Source organism: Gymnoscopelus microlampas (genome assembly GCF_963454915.1).
Source record: "Gymnoscopelus microlampas genome assembly, chromosome: 21".
In the NCBI taxonomy this organism is placed as follows: Eukaryota; Metazoa; Chordata; class Actinopteri; order Myctophiformes; family Myctophidae; genus Gymnoscopelus; species Gymnoscopelus microlampas.
Window position 1 is genome coordinate 14,931,318 of NC_139958.1, and position 22,133 is coordinate 14,953,450.

The 22,133-nt window shown below is 39.4% G+C and overlaps 1 protein-coding gene across 2 annotated transcripts; it reads right to left on the reverse strand.

The window, feature by feature from the left end:
• Positions 1-249: 249 nt before the first annotated feature.
• Positions 250-20,018, reverse strand: klhl8 (kelch-like family member 8). Of its 2 annotated transcripts, XM_084047901.1 has the most exons (12): positions 19,918-20,018; positions 16,482-16,704; positions 14,975-15,036; positions 13,956-14,121; positions 12,106-12,426; positions 10,994-11,180; positions 10,030-10,173; positions 9,113-9,224; positions 8,393-8,561; positions 7,616-7,775; positions 5,541-5,742; positions 250-4,007 (listed from the first exon to the last, which is right to left on the reverse strand). In XM_084047901.1, exons 2-12 carry the CDS (start codon positions 16,680-16,682, stop codon positions 3,884-3,886), a joined length of 1,848 nt encoding a protein of 615 aa, XP_083904027.1. In that variant the 5' UTR covers positions 16,683-16,704; positions 19,918-20,018; the 3' UTR covers positions 250-3,883. The 2 variants fall into 2 exon arrangements, with proteins under 2 accessions (XP_083904027.1, XP_083904028.1); XM_084047902.1 differs by lacking the exon at positions 19,918-20,018 and having other exon boundaries at positions 13,956-14,104; positions 16,482-16,524.
• Positions 20,019-22,133: the final 2,115 nt, after the last annotated feature.

Genomic DNA, 22,133 nt, shown 5'->3' on the forward strand with positions numbered 1-22,133 from the left:
CAGGGTTAATTCTACTTTGACTTAATTTTAGTGAGTGTTGAGGGCCATCATGGGAGGTACTGTAGTAATGTACACAGAAGTACTATCATAGGAGGTGGTTAGGTAGGCAGTAGTACCATCATAGGAGGTAGTACTATAGGCAGTAAGTACTGGCATGGATGGAGGTATTGTCTTTTTTGGTTTTGGTTCCTAAATGATCCTAAAATTTAAAAAAGTAACACCTTCTAAAAAATTATAATAATTGTAAAATCTGGCCAATACTTAACTTTATTAAACCAATTTATATCAATGTAATGGAAATGAATAGCATGCTCTTAAGCAGTCAAAGGTGAACACAAAATACAGCATAACAATTTTACAAAAGACTTACACATTCTCACATCAAAGTTGGCAAATAAATTCTGGTGTAAAAATGGTATATCAAGTAGAAAGATTGCACTAGCATTAAAGCGGCACTATGTAACCTTTTTTAATGCATAAAATGTAATTTTGTCCGATCTGTACGGTAGAGTATGTTAATACAATATAACTTATACAATTGCGGTGGTTGTATTTTGTCTCCCTGCTCTTCTATTGAGACGATTGTGGTCCTAGACACAGGATCTGACACAAATTCTGACCCGATGGTCAAGATTCAATTTATCCCCTGAGCAAGCAGGCATGCTCTAGTAGCTCAATGCCAAAAATGTCAGCACTTATTATGCAGGAAACCGGGTTCAAGTCCGGGGTAGAAGAGGAAAGTTACATAGTGCTGCTTTAATTATGGAAGAACACAAAGGGTGAAATAACTTGTTTTTCTTTTGTTGCCTTTGTTCTACAGACCTCCAAATGTAAACAATGCAAGTCATATCTTGGTGTGTTTTTCAAAATTACATATTTTGAAAAAACAATAGACTCATTTAAAATGACTTAAATTATTTGGAGATACCAGAGGCATAAGAGTGAACGAGTTATTTTCAACCGCAATGCCTAAAATATGCAGATATTATCTAGATATCTGAAAATAGCTTCAAATTCTCCATTCAGGACAAAAATATACTTCCACCTCAGATCTATTCTAGGAAAATAGTGCACAGCAATGGATTACACAATGTAGAAAAGAACAACACCAAATACACTTATTTTATGATACAAAACTCCATATATATACTAAAATATATTAAAATATATTTGAACCATTTGGCAGAGTCTAATCTCAGTCTAATCGTGTACACATCTGAGCACTCTTGAGAAGTATTTCTGACAGTCCAGCTATCATCTCACACAAACTGTGAATATGAAAATCATTCCCTGTCAGCTTGGATAGATCTCACTGTGGATCACAGAGCTGAATATTACTCTGATGAATCCTATTCTTTAAAGAGTTATAGTTGTGCTCCTGAGCAGTACAACAAGCTCACGTTTAGGGAGAATGAGAAATCAGATCTCAATGCACACCAACAGCTCTTAATTGTTCTAGTCAAACTGTGCACGTTTTGGCACCTGCACTGCAGCACTAACATTCCCACGCAGCAAAGTCCTCACACATCCAGTGACTGTTTGGCTGTTCCAGTCAGCCAGGAAGGATTGTTCAAACGCAATTAGAGGCAACAGCCAGCGAACACTGCTGGGATATGATCCAGTCAATGTCAATTAGAACTACTGATGATAAGGGTTTAGAAAACTTCAAATACCTTTCCCCATGTCTTTGTGTATCCTGAAATAAATGCGAATGAAGGGAACTTTGAAAACGGAGATGTAACAAAGATCTGCAAAATGTCTAAATTGTAAATTGTAAGCTAAAGTAGGTCAAACACGCCAATTCAAGTAGACTTAGGGAAATGTTAGTGTTCCAACTACACGGCACACTGCAAAGAAAAGTGTAAGTGTAGTGATCTGAGTCTCTCAAGGCAGACTTGTTGGCTCACACAAATTTAAAATGCTTCCGCCAAACAGTACTGTACCTCAGAAGCTCTGAAAATGAGTAGAAAACTAAACAGAGGTACCGCCCCCACCCAAGTTTTGTGCAGACACAAATAAACCTACTGGAAACCAAATGAGCAAATAGCTTAACATTAATATACGTCAAGATATTTTAAAATGACACTGTGCACGTCATCATTGGTGTGTGGAAGATACAGTCTGGCTTGAGAGACTAGTCTACAGAGGTCTTTTCAATTTTATTTTTTTTTCCTACGTTGAGCCTCCCTAGCATAACGAAAACAACTGAAACACAAAAGTGCAATCTTCAGACAGGCTCAAGCAGTCATTGAAAAGCTTTCATACTGGCCTATTATATAATTCCTGTGCTTTATACTGCAACTAGTGCTGTGAATGCTGAATCCTTACTTATCCTCTCAAACAATATTACACTCTAACCTCAGCGGTCATTTTCCCTTAAATTAAACTACATCAATGTGACTAAATAAAAGGAAATACAGTACAAACACATCACTGAAATGCAAATATCACAAACATAAAGAATCATCATAAATATGTCCTTTTCTTAGAAGCCTTCAGGTCTTTCAGATGTGCACATTATAGTCAGTAAAAAAGAGAATATTCCACAGTCTGTGTGCAGATTGACCACTCTATGGGCGTGAAACAGCAAGACAGTGTTGATATCCACTTATGTTAAACCACTTAAGCCCAATTTGCTAAATGTTTTGACTTTGTTTTCATGTTCGAAAAAACTAATGCGAAAACCGATTTTCAAGGTCTTAACGTGTTGCATTGTGAACTTAAGTGTTCAGACCTTGTAGATCTGATATTTTCCAAGAATTCTCAAACACATCGAAACATTTTGCCTATAATGTCATGCCCAAAATAGGGATGCCAGGGTTAAAGTGGTTAAATCTGCATTGTGCGATACGTGACCCTGATCAATGGCTGAAAAATAAATTTAATAAGCTGTTGTCTTCCACAACAAGCCAGCTCTTCCCCTTCCCCGTACCCCCCTCAACCCCTTGTCACAAAAAGCACCCACCACACTGGCAGCCAAAGAGAGACAAACGTAGCTACTACCAGGAGGCTGTTTCAGCTTAGTTGTCAAGTGAGTAGGTAGGTCATTTAAATATATCTATCTATATTAATTTGGGCATTACTTATTGCACAGTTACAAATCTATGTAACGGTCATTCAGCTGAAGTGCAGCCAGAAGCCATCTTGAGCAGGAAAATCCAACATAACGTAGTAGTGGAAAGCATGGGTATGCTCAAGGTCAAGTTGTCCTGGCTGTGACTACTTTGGGAGATCTAGGGTGACGTTTAACGCCTGGATTTCCCACATTGGCATGCATGCTGCTCACAGTACACACCTTTTCAGCTTTGACCTGACATGTCTGCCCGTGACGGTGTCTGTATCCGTTGAGTTCAGTCATTATGTTCAAATAGATTGTCACGGCTTTCGCATATTCGACAAATCGGGCGTTTATGATGAAGGACAGTGTGTTTGTCCACACGATGGGGGCTCCTTATTGGCAGGTGAGCCAGTAGACTATGCAGAAATGTGTGGTGAATTCCGGCATTGGCATAACAATTACATTGGGAAAACATTATTGGCAACTCAAAATTTTGCACACACAAAATAAAGAAAGGAAGGAAGGAAATAAGCAACATGGACGGGCCGGCACATGCACATATTGGTCGGTCGCGTTTCGCCTCAATGAAACCTTCATACATTGCATATTATTTTCAGGCCTTGAAAAAATAAAAATAAAAATAATCAAGAATATCACACAATGCAGCTTTAACTCTTAGTGACAGTGTGGACAATATTAACAGGGGATAAGGGGATAGATAAGGGCCTGTGTTGGGCTTGAGTGCTTGCTTGTGAATCGGTTGGGTCCCAGGCAGGTCAGATCAGGTGGCGACAAGGCAGCCACGTTGGGAGATGCGGCGTCAAGTCACATGCAGTTGACCACGTTGCTGGAGCCCTGGCCGACATCCCTGATTTGGCTGATGTGCGAGTCGCAGACAGCCACTCCGGCCCCGGCACGGCAGTGGGATACTGAACCCACCAGCTCCCACCTGGATGAAAACACAAGCAACGGGAAAGCTCTCAGGGGAAACACAACAACATAATCCCGTGTCCTATGGGCGCTCGGGGTGGCGCAGTAGTAAAGTCCCTGCCCACCACCACGGAGGTTGTGGGTTCGAATCCACCGTGGTGCATCCGGCTTTGTCGGGCGTCTATACGAACACAATTGGCCCATGTTTGGGGGGAGGAAGCCGGGCGGGGAGGGTGATATCGGTCATTGCACGTAATCCTACAGGCTGGGGGCGGAACCTGTCAGCGGGGAGTGTTGGGCGGGAGGAGTAGGACAAAGGCTTTACGTTCTCCTGGTAGGGGCTCCTCACTGGCAGGTGAGTCAGTAGGATATGACAGCAGTGACAAAACAGAAATGTGAGTGTTTTTTTGTTTTGTTTTTACGGCTGCACAGACCAGGCTAGACATCACACATGTTCAATTCTCAAAATAAAGTTGCACTCCTTGAGGGTGGGGGGATGGGGTGTCCATAAATGTTAATGCCATGTATGACTGTCTGTTTTTCTGCTGTAAAAACCCAATAAACATAAAACTGAAGTTGAACTCCTCAACTCTCGATCATAAATCAATTTACAGCCTAAACAACAATGCATACATATCCTGTAGTCTTCTTCACTGGTCCGGAAGTCCGGAATTTAAAATGTACTTGAGTAAGAATACAAAAGTATTGGTATCAAAATGTACTTAAAGTACCAAAAGTAGAAAGTACCGTACTCGTTATGCAGAATGTCCCATTTAACAACTTTTCAAATGTTGAAAATAGCAGATCTAAAAGCTCACAATGCGTCGCAGGCATTGTGAACTTGTAGATCGGCAATTTTCAAATGGCCTAAATGTACAGTATATAGGGCTGAAGTGGTTAATGTATGTTTTGTAATAATAATCCAAATCTACAAAGTAACTAAAGTTTTCAAATAATTGTTTTTTTTTTTGTTCAAGGTTTTTTTATTTTATATTTTTACATACAGGTTAGTAATAAAAGGCATACAAAAACAGTGAATGTATGTTACCCCTCCCACCCCCCCAAAGTTCACGCTCCGAAAGAGCCACAACCCTGGTATCTTATTGTACCATTAACACAAAGGACAATATAAACAAGTCAAAAAATAAATACAAAAAATACAAAAAAAAATAAAGTATACACAGTAGGATATATATATATGATATGATAGTAAGTTTTCAAATAATTGTAGTGGAGTACTCAAAATTGGAAATGCTCCAGTAAAGTAAAAGTACCTCAAAATTGTACTTAACACATTTAGTGCCAGAGGTTTTTTAACATCTAGATCTGGCATTCTTACCGTTTACGCTGCGCTGTTTAGCGCTGTAGATGCCACGACGAGGACGCGGATGTAAACAAAGGGTGCGTGTACGTAACGATGGTGGTGGGTCCCGACTATCGCCTGGAACAATAATATTTCTAACGCGATTTTTATACGCTAAGTACAGTACTTGAGTACATGTACTTAGTTACTTTACACCACTGCTCTGAACAAAGCCGTGGTTGTCCTCACCTGTTCATGCGCGGTTCAAAGGCCTCCACTGTGTTCAGGTAGATGTTTCCGTTGTGTCCTCCGACAGCAAACACCCTGCCCATGACAGTGGCCACCCCTACACCACCACGTGGAGTGGTCAGTTCTGACACGTACTCCCAGCGGTGCTGCCGGGGGTCAAAACACTCCACAGAGCTCAGCGGTGAGTTGTCATCAAAACCACCTTCAGAAGAATAAGACCAAAAACACGGAGAAAAGTGTGAAGACGATGCAAGGCCATAATGGTGTTGTAAGAGGGAACGAGTAGACATAGAATATCATCACTGCAAGTGGAAGAATCGAAAGATTATAAAAATCTAAACATGAAATTAGTAACGCTATTGAGACACTTTGCCATGACTCCAAACTGATGCATCTGGTTTCCTCTGATCTCCATTCCTTCCATTGCATAAAGGCACTCTGAGTGAGAGGAAAAGGATTCTCTGGTCAAAAATGTAACTCTTGAATGCCTGAATGCCAAGCCATCGCTACATCTGGTGACAACTTGGTATTGCACATCATCACCTCGCTAACGCCATCCCTATGGCAACATCATGCCATGGGGATGGTTATAGGCAGCAGGGACTGGGAAACTGGTCATGAAGGTTGGCATGCATTAGGCCATGGACCCCATTTGATTATCTCTGGGACACTAATCTACAATGTAAACCTCCTCAGTGGTATTCATTTGATTAACTGATCGATTTTTATAATCACTTTGATTAACATGCCTAAGAATCACAGTTCACCGACACTCCCCATCTCATCAATCAGACAGTGTTTAAGAAGCAAGAATGGGAACCGTCCAAATCCAGGTGTGTAAAGCTGAAGGAGGCGTTCCCAAGAAGACTTGCCAAAGGCGCTTCTACAAAGCACTGAAAAAAAAGTCTGAATACTTATGTAAATTATATATTTCAGTTAACCTTTAGTATATATATATATATATATATATATATATATATATATATATATATATATATATATATATATATATATATATATATATATATATATATATATATATTATTTTATAATATTATTACATACATACATATATATCATGTTGTTGCTTGTTATGATGGATACATTTAAGCAGATTGGTGGCAATAATGCAATCCATTTAAAATTGAGTCACATAACAAAATTGTTCTAAATTTTGAAGGGGTCTGAGTAATATCCAAAGCCATTATTATTTAGTTATTCTAGGACTAAATTGTATCCAGAATATTGGTTAATAAACAACATTCAGTTGCTTGGAGTAGTATTGTATTACAACACAATGTTACTCATACTGTACGTAAAACATAAAAGCTGACAAAACAAAATGCCATAACCAGAGTTGTTGTGAGCTTTGAATGACTAAAATTCAGGAGGTTCAATAAAAGTCTCTTTTCCTGTATTGCCCGTAATGAGTAACCAGTTGACTACAAAACCTGAACTTTTCTCATTCTTGTCTTACATAGCTAGAGTATAAAAATCAGCCAGCATGGAGCTGGGAGGCATGTGACCTGGCTGTCTTAACCACATTAACCCTGGCGTCCCTACTTTGGCAAGCTAAAGACATTTCTAAACATTTCACAGTTTCTAATAAATAAATAAATGAAAATCTATTATTTTTTCCAAGAAATTACAAGAAAGGCACATTTTCATGGAGGTTAAAAAGAAGCAAAAATAGTCTATAAAAAAAGAAAAAAGAAAAAATAATCTTATTTTTGCTATTTTGTGAGGGCTGGAACAGACAATAGCTGCATATACTGAATATAATTATGTATACTTAATAGAGTTTGAGTCAATATTCCCACAACTGCTAAACATCCTACATGTCTCTCTCACATGTGTATTTCAAATGCTTTTCAACACGTTTGTGAATCTCGCTTTATAGCCATGTCCCATTTGTTTCCATGCAAAACAGAACACAAGAATATATGCACTGAATAATCCAGCTGAATATGTATATTGAATATGTACTTAAAGCATCCGAATGAGGTGATTAACATGCTCGTTTTTGAATCCAAGTGATACATTCTTATCCATTTCAGTTAGTATGTTCATCTCACCCACTACATAGAGGCAGCCATTGAGTTTGCTGACTCCGTTTCCGGCCCGACGCTGGCCCATCTCCTTGACCTCTGTCCACTTGTTGAGGTGGGGATCGAACCGTTCCACACTAGAGAGGGAGGCCACTCCATCATTTCCCCCCACAGCATACACGTGATCCTGGCAGGATGAGAGTTTGAAGTTGTTAAATGCTGAGTAAATCACATTGCAATCACATTAATTATAGCAAATATAAAAACACGATAGCTTGACGATATGGTTATAAAACAATAAAGGCAATGATCCTCTGTGTAAAGCAGGGGCATTTTACTTGGCAGATTGGCTGTATCATCAGACCGGGAGATGATCAGCAGATGGGGTGGAGGAACTGGATGATGCATTGACCACATAATCACATCACACAATGCCCCCTGGTTCCAATCTTGTGATAATTTAAATCTATCTATATCAACTATATACATTTCAAGTTGTCTGTGGTGGGTGGGTGGGCGGATTGTGGCCAAATATGGACATGACCGAGCCTGATGTCAGTGCAGATCAGTGTTGTTGAGCAACGTTTCTGTTGTATTTGATGTTAAGACCAGAGCTCGATCAGCAAGAGAGAAAGAGAGAGGGTTGAGGAGTAGGAGGGAGGGAGAGTGCGCTATTTCAACCATGCAATAACCCGGTAATGCTAGGTAACAAAACCTGAACGAACACAACAACCCTGGCAATGTCGGGCAAGTATATATGTATGTACAGTACGTATATATAAATAAAGAGAAGTTGTTTCTTACCCCTAAGGCCACAGAGCCCACCCCTCCTCTAGGTGAGTTCATGGGAGCGACAGCACTCCAGCGGTCGCTTTCAATGTCATAACGCTCCACATCATTGAAGCAGGAATTGTCATCCAAACCGCCAATAGCGTATATAGGACCTCCAAGGGCTGCTAATGCTATGCCCCTTCTAAGAAACACAACAGATACTAATAAAATAACAAAAGCAATAATACAGTCAAGGCATACAGTACGGTAGATATTCTGCTCGACGTTACAATACAATAATCACAATCAAAATGTTTAACACTTCTGACAGCTGACAGCTTCTTGACCCATTAAACCCGGGAAAGCATCTGTGTCATTTTACATTTTAGCGTTGGCTATTCAAAAATAGCAGATATACAAGCTCACGGTGCGTCACTTCGTGTCACACTGCGAGCTTGTACATGTGCTATTTTTTTAAAACATTTTTGATGTGTGAGAAATACTGATTTAGAAGGCATCTAAATGGCGTCCCCATTTTGGGCATATTATAGGTGAAAACTTTTCCATATTTTTCCAAAATACCAAAAATAGTGGATCTACAAGCTCACAATGCATAGCGAAGAGACTTGTTCTGAGCTTGTAGATCAGCTATTTTCGTCCAACGCTGTTTTGTACGACGAAGCATAAACTATGGCTAAAGTTGTTAATTTAAACATTTAATATATATGGTGTATTAGTCATTAGCCAAATAACCTCTTCGTGTTCATGGAAGCTTTCATCATCCACTTGTTTGTGAGGGGGTCGAACATCTCCATGTTTCCAAGGTGTTCACTTCCATCATGGCCCCCAACAGCATACACCTTCCCTGAGGAAAGATTCCAGCATTTCAACAATGTGTCAACATTCCATGACATTGTAAACACATTCTCATAAAGCTACTTAAAAGTCATGCAGATCTAAAACCCTCACTGACACTTCCATAAGAATGCCATTTTACAAAGTCTGAAATAAAAGGATCAATATGTAATTTACATCCACTAGAGGGTACTTGTGATTACTTGTTGTTCTTCTACAAACAATATAAAATTGCTACTGTTGCTACAGTGGCATGAAATAACCTGGAAATATCTGCAGTAAATGTTATATGTTATAGTAATGTATTTTAGAATGTTGAGATACACTACATTTTACTCAATATGATTAAATAAATAAGTAAATAAATACATACATTAATAGTGGTATGGCAAATTAATTAGAAACTGTGCTTTTCCTTGGGAAGGGTTTGAAGCCAAGTTGCAAACACAGGCGAGGAGTCGACAGAATTTGCTAAACAAGCTACCTACGAATTTTCAAAACAGGCATATGGTACACTTGTGGTGAGAAATGTATACATGAATACATGGACACATTCATTTTCTACGTTTCCTGTAGATATATCCATGCAATAATGCATGGGTACCAGTAAGACACATTGCATTTGTCTGAGAATATCCTCCATCCTGAAATTATAAGATCCTGATCATGTCACTGATTTAAAAAGAAATTGTCATCCTACAGAATGACAGAATTCATCTCCACTCTAGAAGGTTTGTACACATCTCTCCACCACTGTCTATATTTCGGTATTTCAAGTCATTTAAAAAAATGTCTGTCTCCATAGCTCCTCTCACCTCCTACAGATATCACTCCTACATGGCGTCGTCTGCTGTTCATCTCGGGGCCAAAGAACCAGCTGTTCTTGGTGATGGAGTAGCACTCAATGCTGCGGAATGGGTCACCCGATCCACCTCGGCCGCCCACACAAAACAGGACACCTGAGGTGACATTCCCAAGAAAACAAAGAGAAGGTTCAGTAAGAGAAAACAAGATTCACTTCAGACTAAACTAAAATGACACACATCCGAGCCCACCCCTCCTTTAGGTGTGTTCATTCATAATCATATGTGCATCAGATTGAGAAAATTACAGCCTATACATTAACTCATTGACTGCCACTGACGAATACACTCGTCAGTTGGCCCCAGGTCCACACTGCCAATGACGAGTGTTTGGTGTTTTCAATGGTTTACGCTAGAGGGCGCTGTTCGCCAACCTATGAGTGATCCTATGACTTCTGGAGAACAGTAGACTTCTATTGCTTTTTGGCAAAAACAAGCCACATTCAACTGCTATGGATTGGATTATCGCGGCGGAACAATTTCTTTTCTCAGATTCTACGAGACTCGGCTACGTCTTTTAAAGCGATCGGCGGGTGGATCTTTGTGAAGGAAAATATTGAATGATTTTTCAAAGGTTAGTGAAAACGCTAAGAATTGCTGGCAAGGGCAGCTATTTGAGATAGCTTATCTGCAGAGCTTGCACATGCTAAGAAACCATATACAAGAAACCATGTGCAAACCCTTTAGGGGTTAAATGCTTGTTATGTTTACATAAATTTAAAGGAAAATAAAGGTAAAAACCTGTATGCAGGACCCAAATTCCCAAGAAGGTGTTTTTCTCTCAAGAAAAAAACTTTTGAAGTTTTATTACTTCATGAACTAAATAACAAAATGTTAGCACAATGAAATGTTACATACTGTAGATCCCATGATGATCAAATGTAGTAAAGCCAAACTCCTCCTCTTGAGTCCTTACCTGCGGTGTGTTTCCTGGGTGTAGTGCGGATGGAATACTCAAAGTCAGGCACCACCTTGTTGCTGAGGTGGAGGTGGTAGTTCCTGGCCTCGTCCAGCAGGTCCCGACAGTTCAGATTACCTTTGATCATCTCTTCCTTGGCCACCGTGCCCGTCAGGAAGTCGACTGGAAGCAAGGGGAGGCGCACCTGAAGGGGAAATTGACAACCGATAATAGTAATTATCCTTACTACAGTAATAACTCATTTCCTGCCAATCGCGCATAAATGCGTTCTATCAAATAGCGCACTTGTCCGCCAAATCGCATAAATGCGTTCTATTAAAAAAATTAGGCACCATAACACAGCTCTGGGATGATCCATCGTCAATGAGAGAAGAAGTACTGTATGTGGATGTGAGATCATTCCAAAAAACGTCCCTTCCGCCCGCCCTGACTATGGGATTTTCAGAAAAAACGGCTGTAACTCAGTTGCTGTTTTTTGCATTGAAAACCTTTTCCATTGAAAACCTGCCTTCCTTTTTTGTTTTTTTGGAATACAATGTCGCCTCCACGGCGTTTCAAAATCCATCAGATGAAGGTAATTACACTGCCAAGGGGATAACAAACAATGTTTAATACCTTGGCGGGTGATATGTTAAAATCATAAACATGCATGTGCACTGTCTAATTTGGCTATGATCCGATTATCTGTGTATCGATATTATAGCGATATCATGATATGAGATTAGATATCATCTGGGATCGTAATATTGTGATATTCCATGAGTGTCTTTTCCTGGTTTTAATCACCCTATTTTATACTTCCAAAAATAGCTGATCCACAAGATAGCTTGTAGATCTGCTATTTCTGAAAATGTTTTTGTCACATATATAGAAATAATATCGTCACAATATTGATCAGGTATTTGGTCAAAAATAGTGATATTCGATTTCGCACGCACGCACACACACACACACACACACACACACACACACACACACACACACACACACACACACACACACACACACACACACACACACACACACACACACACACACACACACACACACACACACACACACACACACACACACACACACACACACACACACACACACGTTTCTCTAACCTGAGACATTATCTGGTCCAGCCAGGCCTTGTGGTGCTGTGGGTTCGCTCTCAGCCACTTAACTGCTGCGTTGTACACTTGTGTCTCTGTGTGGATGTTGAGGTCGCTGGAGGACAGCAGCGTGCGTAGGTGCTGCGGCGACACGGACGGGAAGTCCTCGCACTGCACCACCTCGCAGAAGTGCTCGCAGGCGTAGCGGTCGGCCATGTCCATTAGGTCCACGCGGTTGTGGCTCTCGGCGAAAGTGCGCACCGCCAGGCAGTTGGTGGGGTGGAAGTGGGCCTTCATATATTCACAACAAGCGCGCGCCACCAGCTCTACCTAAAAGGATTCGGACAGCAATTTGAACGGGCCTGATGAAACACTAGGCTGATTTTCCACTTCAGATTAAAAGCTACAGCAGATGGCAGGGCGAGTAAGCAATGCAGCCTAATGCAGCTAATACAATTAATTAGTATTTGTTGTTTGCAGTGGTGGAATAAGTACTCAAATATTTTACTTAAGTAAAAGTATCAATACTGCAATGTAAAAGTGACAAAAATGACTTGAGTAAAAGTACATTGGTATCAAAATGTACTTAAAGTACCAAAAGTAGAAGTACTAAAATGTTTGAAAATAGCAGATCTACAAGCTCACAAAGATGCGACGCGTTGCGAGCTTGTAGATCGGCTATTTTGAAATAGCCTAGGTATAATATAGGCAGGGCTTAAGTGGTTAATGTATGTTTTATAACAATGTATAATGTATAATAATGTATATCCGCAAAGTAACTAGTAATTAAAGTTTTCAAATAATAGTGGAGTAAAAGTACAATATTTGCCTCTGAGGTGCAGTGGAGTAGAAGTAAAAGTATAGACGATTGGAAATACTCCAGTATAGTAAAAGTACCTCAAAATTGTACTTGAGTACAGTACAAGGGGCAAGGCTGAGATATTTACTATGAGGCCAACCCGGATGTTTAGTAAATGTCCAGCGAGAGGCGCTGTTTCACCCGTGCCGACCTGTGAGTTCAGAAAGAATTTATTTTAACGCAAGCCGATGGGTTTTTACCAACTTTCAGACTCGATTTTCTTACTGTAATAAAAATTGTCATAAATTCTATATGCTTCCAGTCGCTAGTTTAAAGTCTCCTTTCAATCATCAGGATATGCGTTTTGCTAAATTATGGTTCTATTTATTATAAAATTGACGATAAAGTAGGCTATTCTCTAGGAGGGGCGGGATGATTTGATTGACACGCTACACAACCAATAGCATTCATTCCCCGCCCCCCGCTCTTGATTGACAAGTTACCCAACCAATAATGGTCTGAACTCATTCTGACGCGTAGTGAAAGATGGCGGAGCCACAGTCTGCAGCAAAGGATTCATTTTCGGTCTGTAGAAAGCAGCGGAGGGGGTTTGTCCATCTCATTTATAGGTATAGTTATTATAGTTGTGATAGGAGAAGGATATCGAACGGAACACAACCACCCTAAAGACTAATCATTGTGTATATTCCTACACTATACCTGCACCCAGTGATCTTGGTACATAGAAATTGATCTATTGAAGATTCTGACTTTCAAATGTACATTTTTTATTTTGATTGTATTGCTGTCTTTTTGCTTTGGCAATGTAAACGTATGTTTTCTCATGCCAATAAAGCCCTTTGAATTGAATTGAATTGAATTGAATTATACAGTCTATGGTACAGTACTGTACTCAAGTAGTGAGTAAATGTACTTAGTTACTTTGCACCACTGTTTGTTTGTCATATGACAAAGTAGAGAGAGATAGAGAGAGACAGAGAGAGAGACAGACATGGTGTCACAAACCTCACAAATCTTGTTTGCATGTGTATTTTGTCACCTGAAGGATGCAGGCAGCGTAGAGCAGCGGCTGGACGTTGTCGACCGTTAGAGTGAGTCTAGAGGAGTAGGCAAAGTGCACAAGGTCCTGGATGGCGTCACCATCAAAGTCCTTGATCTCAATCAGCTGCTGCTTGGCTTCTGACATCTCTGACAGGAACATGGCCCTGATGGGACCAACAGCCTCTCAGACAAGGACTACGAAAACTCAAACATCCCTGATAGGAACATGGCCCTAATGGGACTTCGAAAACTTAAGTGCTACTCAAAACATGCAGCAGAACCACATCCTAAGATTACTGCTTCCAATAAGTTCTGTTACAAGATATTTTTGTCCCTAAAAAAGGTTCACTGTTTTTCAATCCACACATTATAAAAATGTTGATTCCTGTCTTTTATAATTGTGCGTCGTACAACCTCACCAATAGCTTTAGTACTAAGAAACGTACCACACTGCTGACAAACGTTTATATTCTGACACAAACAATGGTCACAAACACACTTCAACTTCACTGATTTACAGGTTATTAAAAAAACATTCCTTGGATTTTGTTGTACCTAGTGTTGAGAGACACGCTGGCCCGGATACAACTTGCTTCCTGCTCTTCAGATATATAAAACTTTCTGTCAGGTCGTGCTATATACCCGATGAAAAAATACACACACACACCTTTTGTAAGGATTGAAAAACAGGCAGGGGGAAAGCTGACTAATATGATATTGCTGGTATATCTACCAGTACATGTATCTACGTATGTGATGTATCTCTGCAGAATTGTGGAATAAAAATGTAATTATAAAAAAAAAAGGATTGAAAAACAGAAAACCTATGCCTTCAGTGGGCTTCATATAAGATTGTGCTTTTAAAATACCTAGCCCTAGATCACAAAGACTCCATTTTGAAGAATAAGCATTTCATAAATAGAAATTAAATCCTCTGAATATGTTGTGCAGCTTCAGCAAAATGACCACTACATTATAAAAACATGACAGTGATTAAACAATGAAAATGAAATGCACCTGAAGTAAGGGATGACACAGGCCAGCACCAGCTTGTGACATGGTATCAGCTTACTGCCCACCTGCAAATCAGAGACAGAAACGTATGAAAAACTAATTGCTAACTTGATGACATACAGTGTAGAACATTTTCATCATTTTGTGTCCTTGTTAGAGTTGTAAGCCTAGCTCCAGCCCCTGAATCAAAGTCACACCATTTATTTAATGAGAGTGAAAAAGAAATGTAAATTCAGGCTCAGTGTCAGGTGGTTCCACCAACTGTCATGTCCGGAGGAACTTTGCAGTAACTTAGGATATTTTAAGGTAACTTTATGAAAACTTTGAAAAAGTCATGCTATCCTGAAAATGTATAAATATATTCATTTTATTTAATGTTTCCCTACCCATATTCACCACAGATTATTCTTAAAGACAAAGGAGTCTCAACATGATGCTTTTTTTATAGCCGTTTACCAACTCTGTTTATTTTATTACAGAAGTTCTATTATCGCATAGTTTAACTAGAAAGTGTGCACAGCAGAGCACAGACCTCTACCAAGGTGGCAGTCTGTGTTGCAGTGCTTCTGGCACCACATTCCCTTTTGGCCAATATAACATGATGATGCATGTGACCAGTTAATCAGTTCTTCATGGGTCCATCCATGATGTAAAGTGTCTTGAAACAACTTGTGATTTGGCACTATAATAAAATTGAATTGAATTGAATGCACATTGTGAAAGTTCTTTGGATAAAAGGCGCTATAGAAATGCAGGCCAGATGGTGGAACCTGAGGAATAGCAGCAGCAATGAGGACAAGGTTTCAGAGTCCCATCTACCATGTTTATATGATCATGACTGGAAGCGTCATCCCATAATGCTACGACCTTTAACCATGCCATCCTCGCTAGTGAAACTGGTAGGATTGTGAATGTTTCTGTGATTCCTTCTCTACTCTAGGATGTGTCACAGGTGTACTGTACTATGTCTTCAAGTATGTATAAAAGCCTGTCCTTTTTACTAATTAGTTCTCCAACTGAACAGGTAGACTAACTTGTGAAATCAGAATACAGAATCAGATTCATTTGATAGATAATTCAAGAGAAAGAAAGAAATAGAGAAATCAGATTCAGTATGCCGTGATGAAATCGTTCCCAAATGTTCCAAAAATGGAAAGTTACCATGGAAATGTTTTATATCAAAGTCAGAAAGAAATGGTATGCCCTTTTATAACCCTAATAGCCCTCTTCAATGGATCACAGGAATCCAATATGAAAGTAAGCAAGGGCTCCTCACACTTGAGTTAATGTGACACACAAACGTACAACCAGTCAACTACATTTTAATTACGCAATATTATACGAGAAGGTGTGCGTTATCGTGATTATTGGCACAACAATATAATAAATAAAATGCCATACAGGTACTTAGTTTGTCCCATATAAATATGCATCAAAAGCTAATTCAGACACCATTTGAGCCGTAACACAACAATTGTCTCTTTCCCTGTGAGCAGAAGGACGGGCCTACCTTCAGGGTAACATCACACAGCTCTCCGACCTCGTAGAACTGCCTGAGAGAGTTGTGGAAGTCCTTCCAGGCCTCATGGGCCTCAAACACAAAGGAACCATCGGGCTCACAATCCCCCTTTGACGGCCTGCTTCCTCCAAGCCGCTTCTCCTTGGATTTCAGCTGCTTGGCATGGTCTGGCACCACGTCGCCTGGTGCCATAGCGGACTACAGCACCCAACACCTGGACGGGAAGACAAAGAGAATAATCGTATAAAAGTGATGACCAATGTCAGTAGGCCATGGGGCTATTCATATACAGTGAGCAGCAGATTACTTACCCACTTAAAAAGGGATAGTTCACCCCCAAAATGACTTTTTCTATCGATTAGTCACCCCATGGAGACTTCAATTCATGGATATATTTTTTTATTTTTGTCACATTCCTAAGCCAATAATTTGATGACCAGCAGCGGTTCCGGTAGGAGACTCAAAGAGTCTCCTTTGTATCTTCTACCAGAACCGGCTCACAACACGTCGCACTAGATCGCACGTCGCGCTTGTAGATCTGCTATTTATTATTTTTGAACATTTGAAAAGGATTACATTTTTTGCAAATGTTTGCATTTATTTCCAGTGCAAAGAACAGTATTATCTTGCTTTTCCAGCATTTTACCCACTCTGCACCGATAATTTAGGTGGACGTAATACAACTCAGGGAGGCACTGAAAACGCAACACTCTAGAGACCTTAATACAGCAAAAACAGTAAACACAGGGGATATTAGTAAAGGGACACACAGATTATTTACCAGCTGAACAAGTTTGGTCAGTAATTACCTCCCTCTCAGTTCCACTTCCTGATCGACTCCCTCAAAAGTACATTAATGCAATGTGGAAAAAAATAATTAGGTCAGGCAATAGTAGCTCACTGCTGACTGCAGTACAGGGGAATCAATCCATGCCATAGTTAAACATCCGACCAATAATTCTGTCTGATGGAGAACCTCTGCAGCTGATACAGCTGAGCTTGCACACAGAGCAACTGAAAGCCAGCAGCTAGGGGGCTCAGCTCCACCCACACCTTACAGATAGTGTGTAGGGTCTCTCTCTCCTAAGTTCCATTTCTGTCAGTGAATAGGCTCAGTGTATCGCCCCCTCATCGCTAGTCCACTCAGCTATACGGAGGGAGGATATTTAGGCTCCACTTGCTCCTAATAGTTAGAATGGGTAAATGCAGAGCATCAATTCTACATATGAGCAAATGTACAGACTAGTTTAGATACAACTAAAAGGGAAGCAACCATTCATAATTATATTATTTAACATGCAATGGTGATGTCATGGTATTTATGTATTTGCATGGCAATTCATAGGGTTATGGCTCGGACTAAAATGTCCTTACATACGATACCAGGAGTGTGTATTTCCTGTGATTAATTCATCACTGCTGTTGGTGTCATGAATACATCCACATAGAACACAAATATTGTGGTAATTTATTTTTGAAACAAGGTATTTTTTTCACAGTAAATATAAAGCATCAATCTGTATCGTTATATATCATTTATTCGTCCCGGTCCTTAATTATTGACACCATAGACCTTTTCAAATATGAAAAGGTATTTTATCATACAGAATGCCTTTTGCTATATACTGTAGTAGTTAGATGCTATTTACAACAGATGTCATTGGATTTTGATCGAGCCAAATGAGTGAATGTCAAAAGTTTAACATAATTGTGTAGCACAAATACTCAATTGCAAGTACAGTCAAACGTACTAACAGAAAAACGAGGCAAATTCCAACAATGTTTCGTTTAGCTATGCAGCTGGTATGTGTGTTTCATTATGTGCCTGGCTAACAACAGGAGAGGAGATTCCGCTAATCATGCAAAAATGCCACAATATGCAGAATAGATGTGCACAGTCAGGAGGAGCAATCGGTCAAAACAACCTACTTTTGCAACTTCATAAATACATGACCGTGGCCTCGGCATGAACATAATCTAAGATATAGTATTATTATGGGTCAATTTGGTTACAACACTCTCAGTTGATTGATTGATTGATGTACTTTATTTAGTAAGACATGAGAACAACAGTACATGGAAGTACAAATTCACAATACGAGGTCTACTAAACTGGAAGACTCATAAAAGCACTGAGCTTGTTTCAAATGAGTTCCCCATGCACACAAATCATGGTGAAATCAAGTTAAATTAAAGCTGCTATCCAGAAGTTATTTTAATCAATAATTAACGTTATTTAGAACGTTATAACATGTACAATATAACTACTGTACTAGCAGCACACGCACACCTGCAGTGGATGGAGGTGGACTGTCCAAAGCCCATAAGCTCATTATCTTCCCTAGCCTTGGATCAGAACTGTCATAGATGTATTTGATCGATTCTGAGATTCGTTTGATTATTATTACAAAACATACATTAACCACTTCTTCAGCCCTATTATGATTTCGGCCATTTGAAAATAGTCGATCTACTACTGGCAATGTATCACATTGTGAGCTTATAGATCTGCTATTTTCAAAAGTATTTTATACATTTGAAAACTTGTGAGATGGGATATCTGCATAATGAGTACTTTCTACTTTTGGTATTAAAGTACATTTGATACCAATACGTTTGTAATTTTACTTGTAAGAGAGTGTTTCTACATTGCAGTATTGATACTTTTACTTAAGTAAAAAATGTGAGTACTTTATCTATCACTGATTTTACTGTGTAGCATACAAGGGGGATATGCAATGCATGTGAAATGCCACGCGCTGTGGTGTGCAATACCAGAACAATTTAAAGTACCACTGTACTAAATAGTAACATTCATTGATACGGTTATTATAGCTTATTACAACATCAAATATGTAACACGTCAACAGTTTCTTTGCACGCGTGCTGCATGTTATAACTTATCATCAAGCTGGTGCTGCTGCATATGGAACCAGGCTTTAAAACCCCGTGTGTCTATTTACTGCTCAGTAATCATATCCGGCCTAGAGCCCGCCTTACTGTATCCGGTCATTTCCACCTACAAATGCATGCAGGTACAGGAGGGCGTTTCCGTATCCGGCGCTTACCGGATCTGCAGCCCCGGAGTGCCAATTGAACGGAGTTGTAGTCCCAAAGTGCACTACAATGTAAACAACACAGCCGCTGCTGTTTCTCTCAAGTCTCACGTGGAAACATCCGCTAACACATTAAACCCCACTTGCAAGTTACTGTCGTACATTTAATTACAAATCCATGTGACGCAGGTGTTCGTCTGCTAAAAACCCAGCAGTTTAGTAGCAGACGTGTAAACGTTAGTTAGCTAGTTAGCTAACGATAGCTGCCACCCACACGAGAATATAAATTACGCGTTTTGAAAATGAAAACAATATCATTTACAATTGGAATATTACGTCGTTTCACTAAATGACAATTGGCCAATTGTTACCTCATATCAGCAGCAAAGGATGAAAAACAAATGTCACTTTCATTCACAGCCGTAGATCCCGAACGAGACGAGACTCTCTGGCACTGGCACGTTTGTTGTCATTTGCTATGCTTTATGGGTATTGTAGTTTCACAATAGTAACAAGCAACATTAGTTGAATTATTAATAGAAAGGACTACTTCAAAGTGGAATTAAATTAAATACACATTTTGCTTGATTTAAATAGAACAGAAGAGATAGTAAACTGAGGACATGGTCTGAGGCAAGGGCAGAGAGGGAGGAGGATTTTTAAAATTGATTTATATTTTATTTCATATTTTATTTCATATTTACCTATAAAAAGGGACACATACACATACATCATATTTTTAATGACATTTAAACGTTCTGCATCCAGATATTTGAATTAGAAGGCTTGCCTCCTGAAAACAGAACCGGCAGGCGGCAGTGACACTGATAATATGACAGAGCCTGACTGTAGAATTGTGTATGCTTGTCATAACAAAGAACATAAATAAAAACAATCAGATCTGGCCTGGATGGGCTAGCAATGCAAGACAGGATTAATGCGATTTATAGATTGTATTTAGAAATTGTATAATCTCAGAATCCAATATATAATCTCAGAATTTTATCCTTGATAGAGAGATCAGTGTGACTCCACTCAGAACAGTAATGATAACAGCTGCAAGGATGAGAAGATTCTTATTTCCCTGTAGAGGACACAGATGAACACAAAGAAGAGTTACATACACCATTATTGATCCCACAGCGGAAACTCAGGCATCAGAGGCAGGACAACAGTTAAGGTACAGATACAGAGTGAGAGAAGTAAAGTGAGATACAGTCATAGGAAGAATAAACATCACAAATGACAGAATCACGCTCTAGACTAAGTCAAATAAGGATGCAAAACTACATTAAAAAAAGAGTGTCAGGAGGAGGACCATGAAAGAGTTGAATCACTTATCAAGTTTTCTATTTTGTAAATGTTTTGAAAGGTTTTGCCTAATGACATGGAAGTGGTTAACCTGTGATTTTATTCATTAGAACTTACCTTTATTTCTTTGAAGTAGAATATACTCCAAATAAGAGAAATTAATGCCGGGCCCTGTGGAAGAAGGCATTTGGTCAGAGTGGTGTACGGAGGCAATTGTTTTTATGACTAATGTATGTGGTGTGTGTGTGTGTGTGTGTGTGTGTGTGTGTGTGTGTGTGTGTGTGTGTGTGTGTGTGTGTGTGTGTGTGTGTGTGTGTGTGTGTGTGTGTGTGTGTGTGTGTGTGTGTGTGTGTGTGTGTGTGTGTGTGTATATATATATATGTATATATATATACAGCTTTAACACTGTAAAGGACAGAATATCTTTACAGTCAATAGAGTACAATTTAGGACTGTTTGCTGTAATCAATGTTTTGTGTGTGAATAAAACATTAAACCAATCTGATGATAGTATGATAGTATGTTAATGAAATATAACTAACACAACTGTGGTGGTTGTAAATAGTCTCTTTTCTAATGAGAAATGTAGTGTAACAAAAAGAAGTATTGCATGAGGGTTAAAGCGCAATTCATCCTCTGCTCAAACAATCTTTCGCCCAACAGAAGAAATGTCAGCACTTGTGCGGGGGATCTGTGTTTTAAATCCTGGTAGGATATCATGGTTATGGAGTGCAGCTTTAAGAAAAGCAGTCATGATTACCATAATAATAATAATAATAATAATAATACATCAGACTTATATAGTGCTCTTCTTAGTACCCAAAGTCGCTTTACAAAATAGCTTAAAAACAATTTTATTAGGAGCAAAAAAAGAAAAACTTTAAAAGGCAAGAACTGCTAAGACTAAGAAGAAGAAAGGGATATTTGGTTTGGGTTAGGCAGGGAAAGCAAGCAACCATGAATTGGTGTCTCTAATAGTCAGAACTTACTGTGGTTCCAATGGGATATGTGATGACTGTCCCAAGGCAGTAACTGGCTGTGAAAAATAAACACTGAGCGGCAAACTGCATAGATGCTGCACAGAATGCTGAAAATACAGAGAGGACACATTGTGCTATGGCCTATAGTTTGGGGATCATTGTAAGAGATGGCTTCTAAAACCGAATAGCATACTTTGCTCAGTAAAAATAATGCAATGCGTCCCATTTCCTGATTGAAAATGTATTATTTTCAGCGACAGACACTGTTATGCAACAATGTTTAATTTAGACTTAAC

Excerpts from the sequence above, each read along its gene's own strand:
- klhl8 (XM_084047901.1), bottom strand. The coding sequence starts at position 16,682 with ATGGCACCAGGCGACGTGGTGCCAGACCATGCCAAGCAGCTGAAATCC. Across the intron at positions 8,562-9,112 it reads GCTTCCATGAACACGAAGAG|AAGGGGCATAGCATTAGCAG; the intron begins GTTATTTGGCTA and ends TGTGTTTCTTAG. Across the intron at positions 4,008-5,540 it reads TTTGAACCGCGCATGAACAG|GTGGGAGCTGGTGGGTTCAG; the intron begins GTGAGGACAACC and ends GTTTTCATCCAG.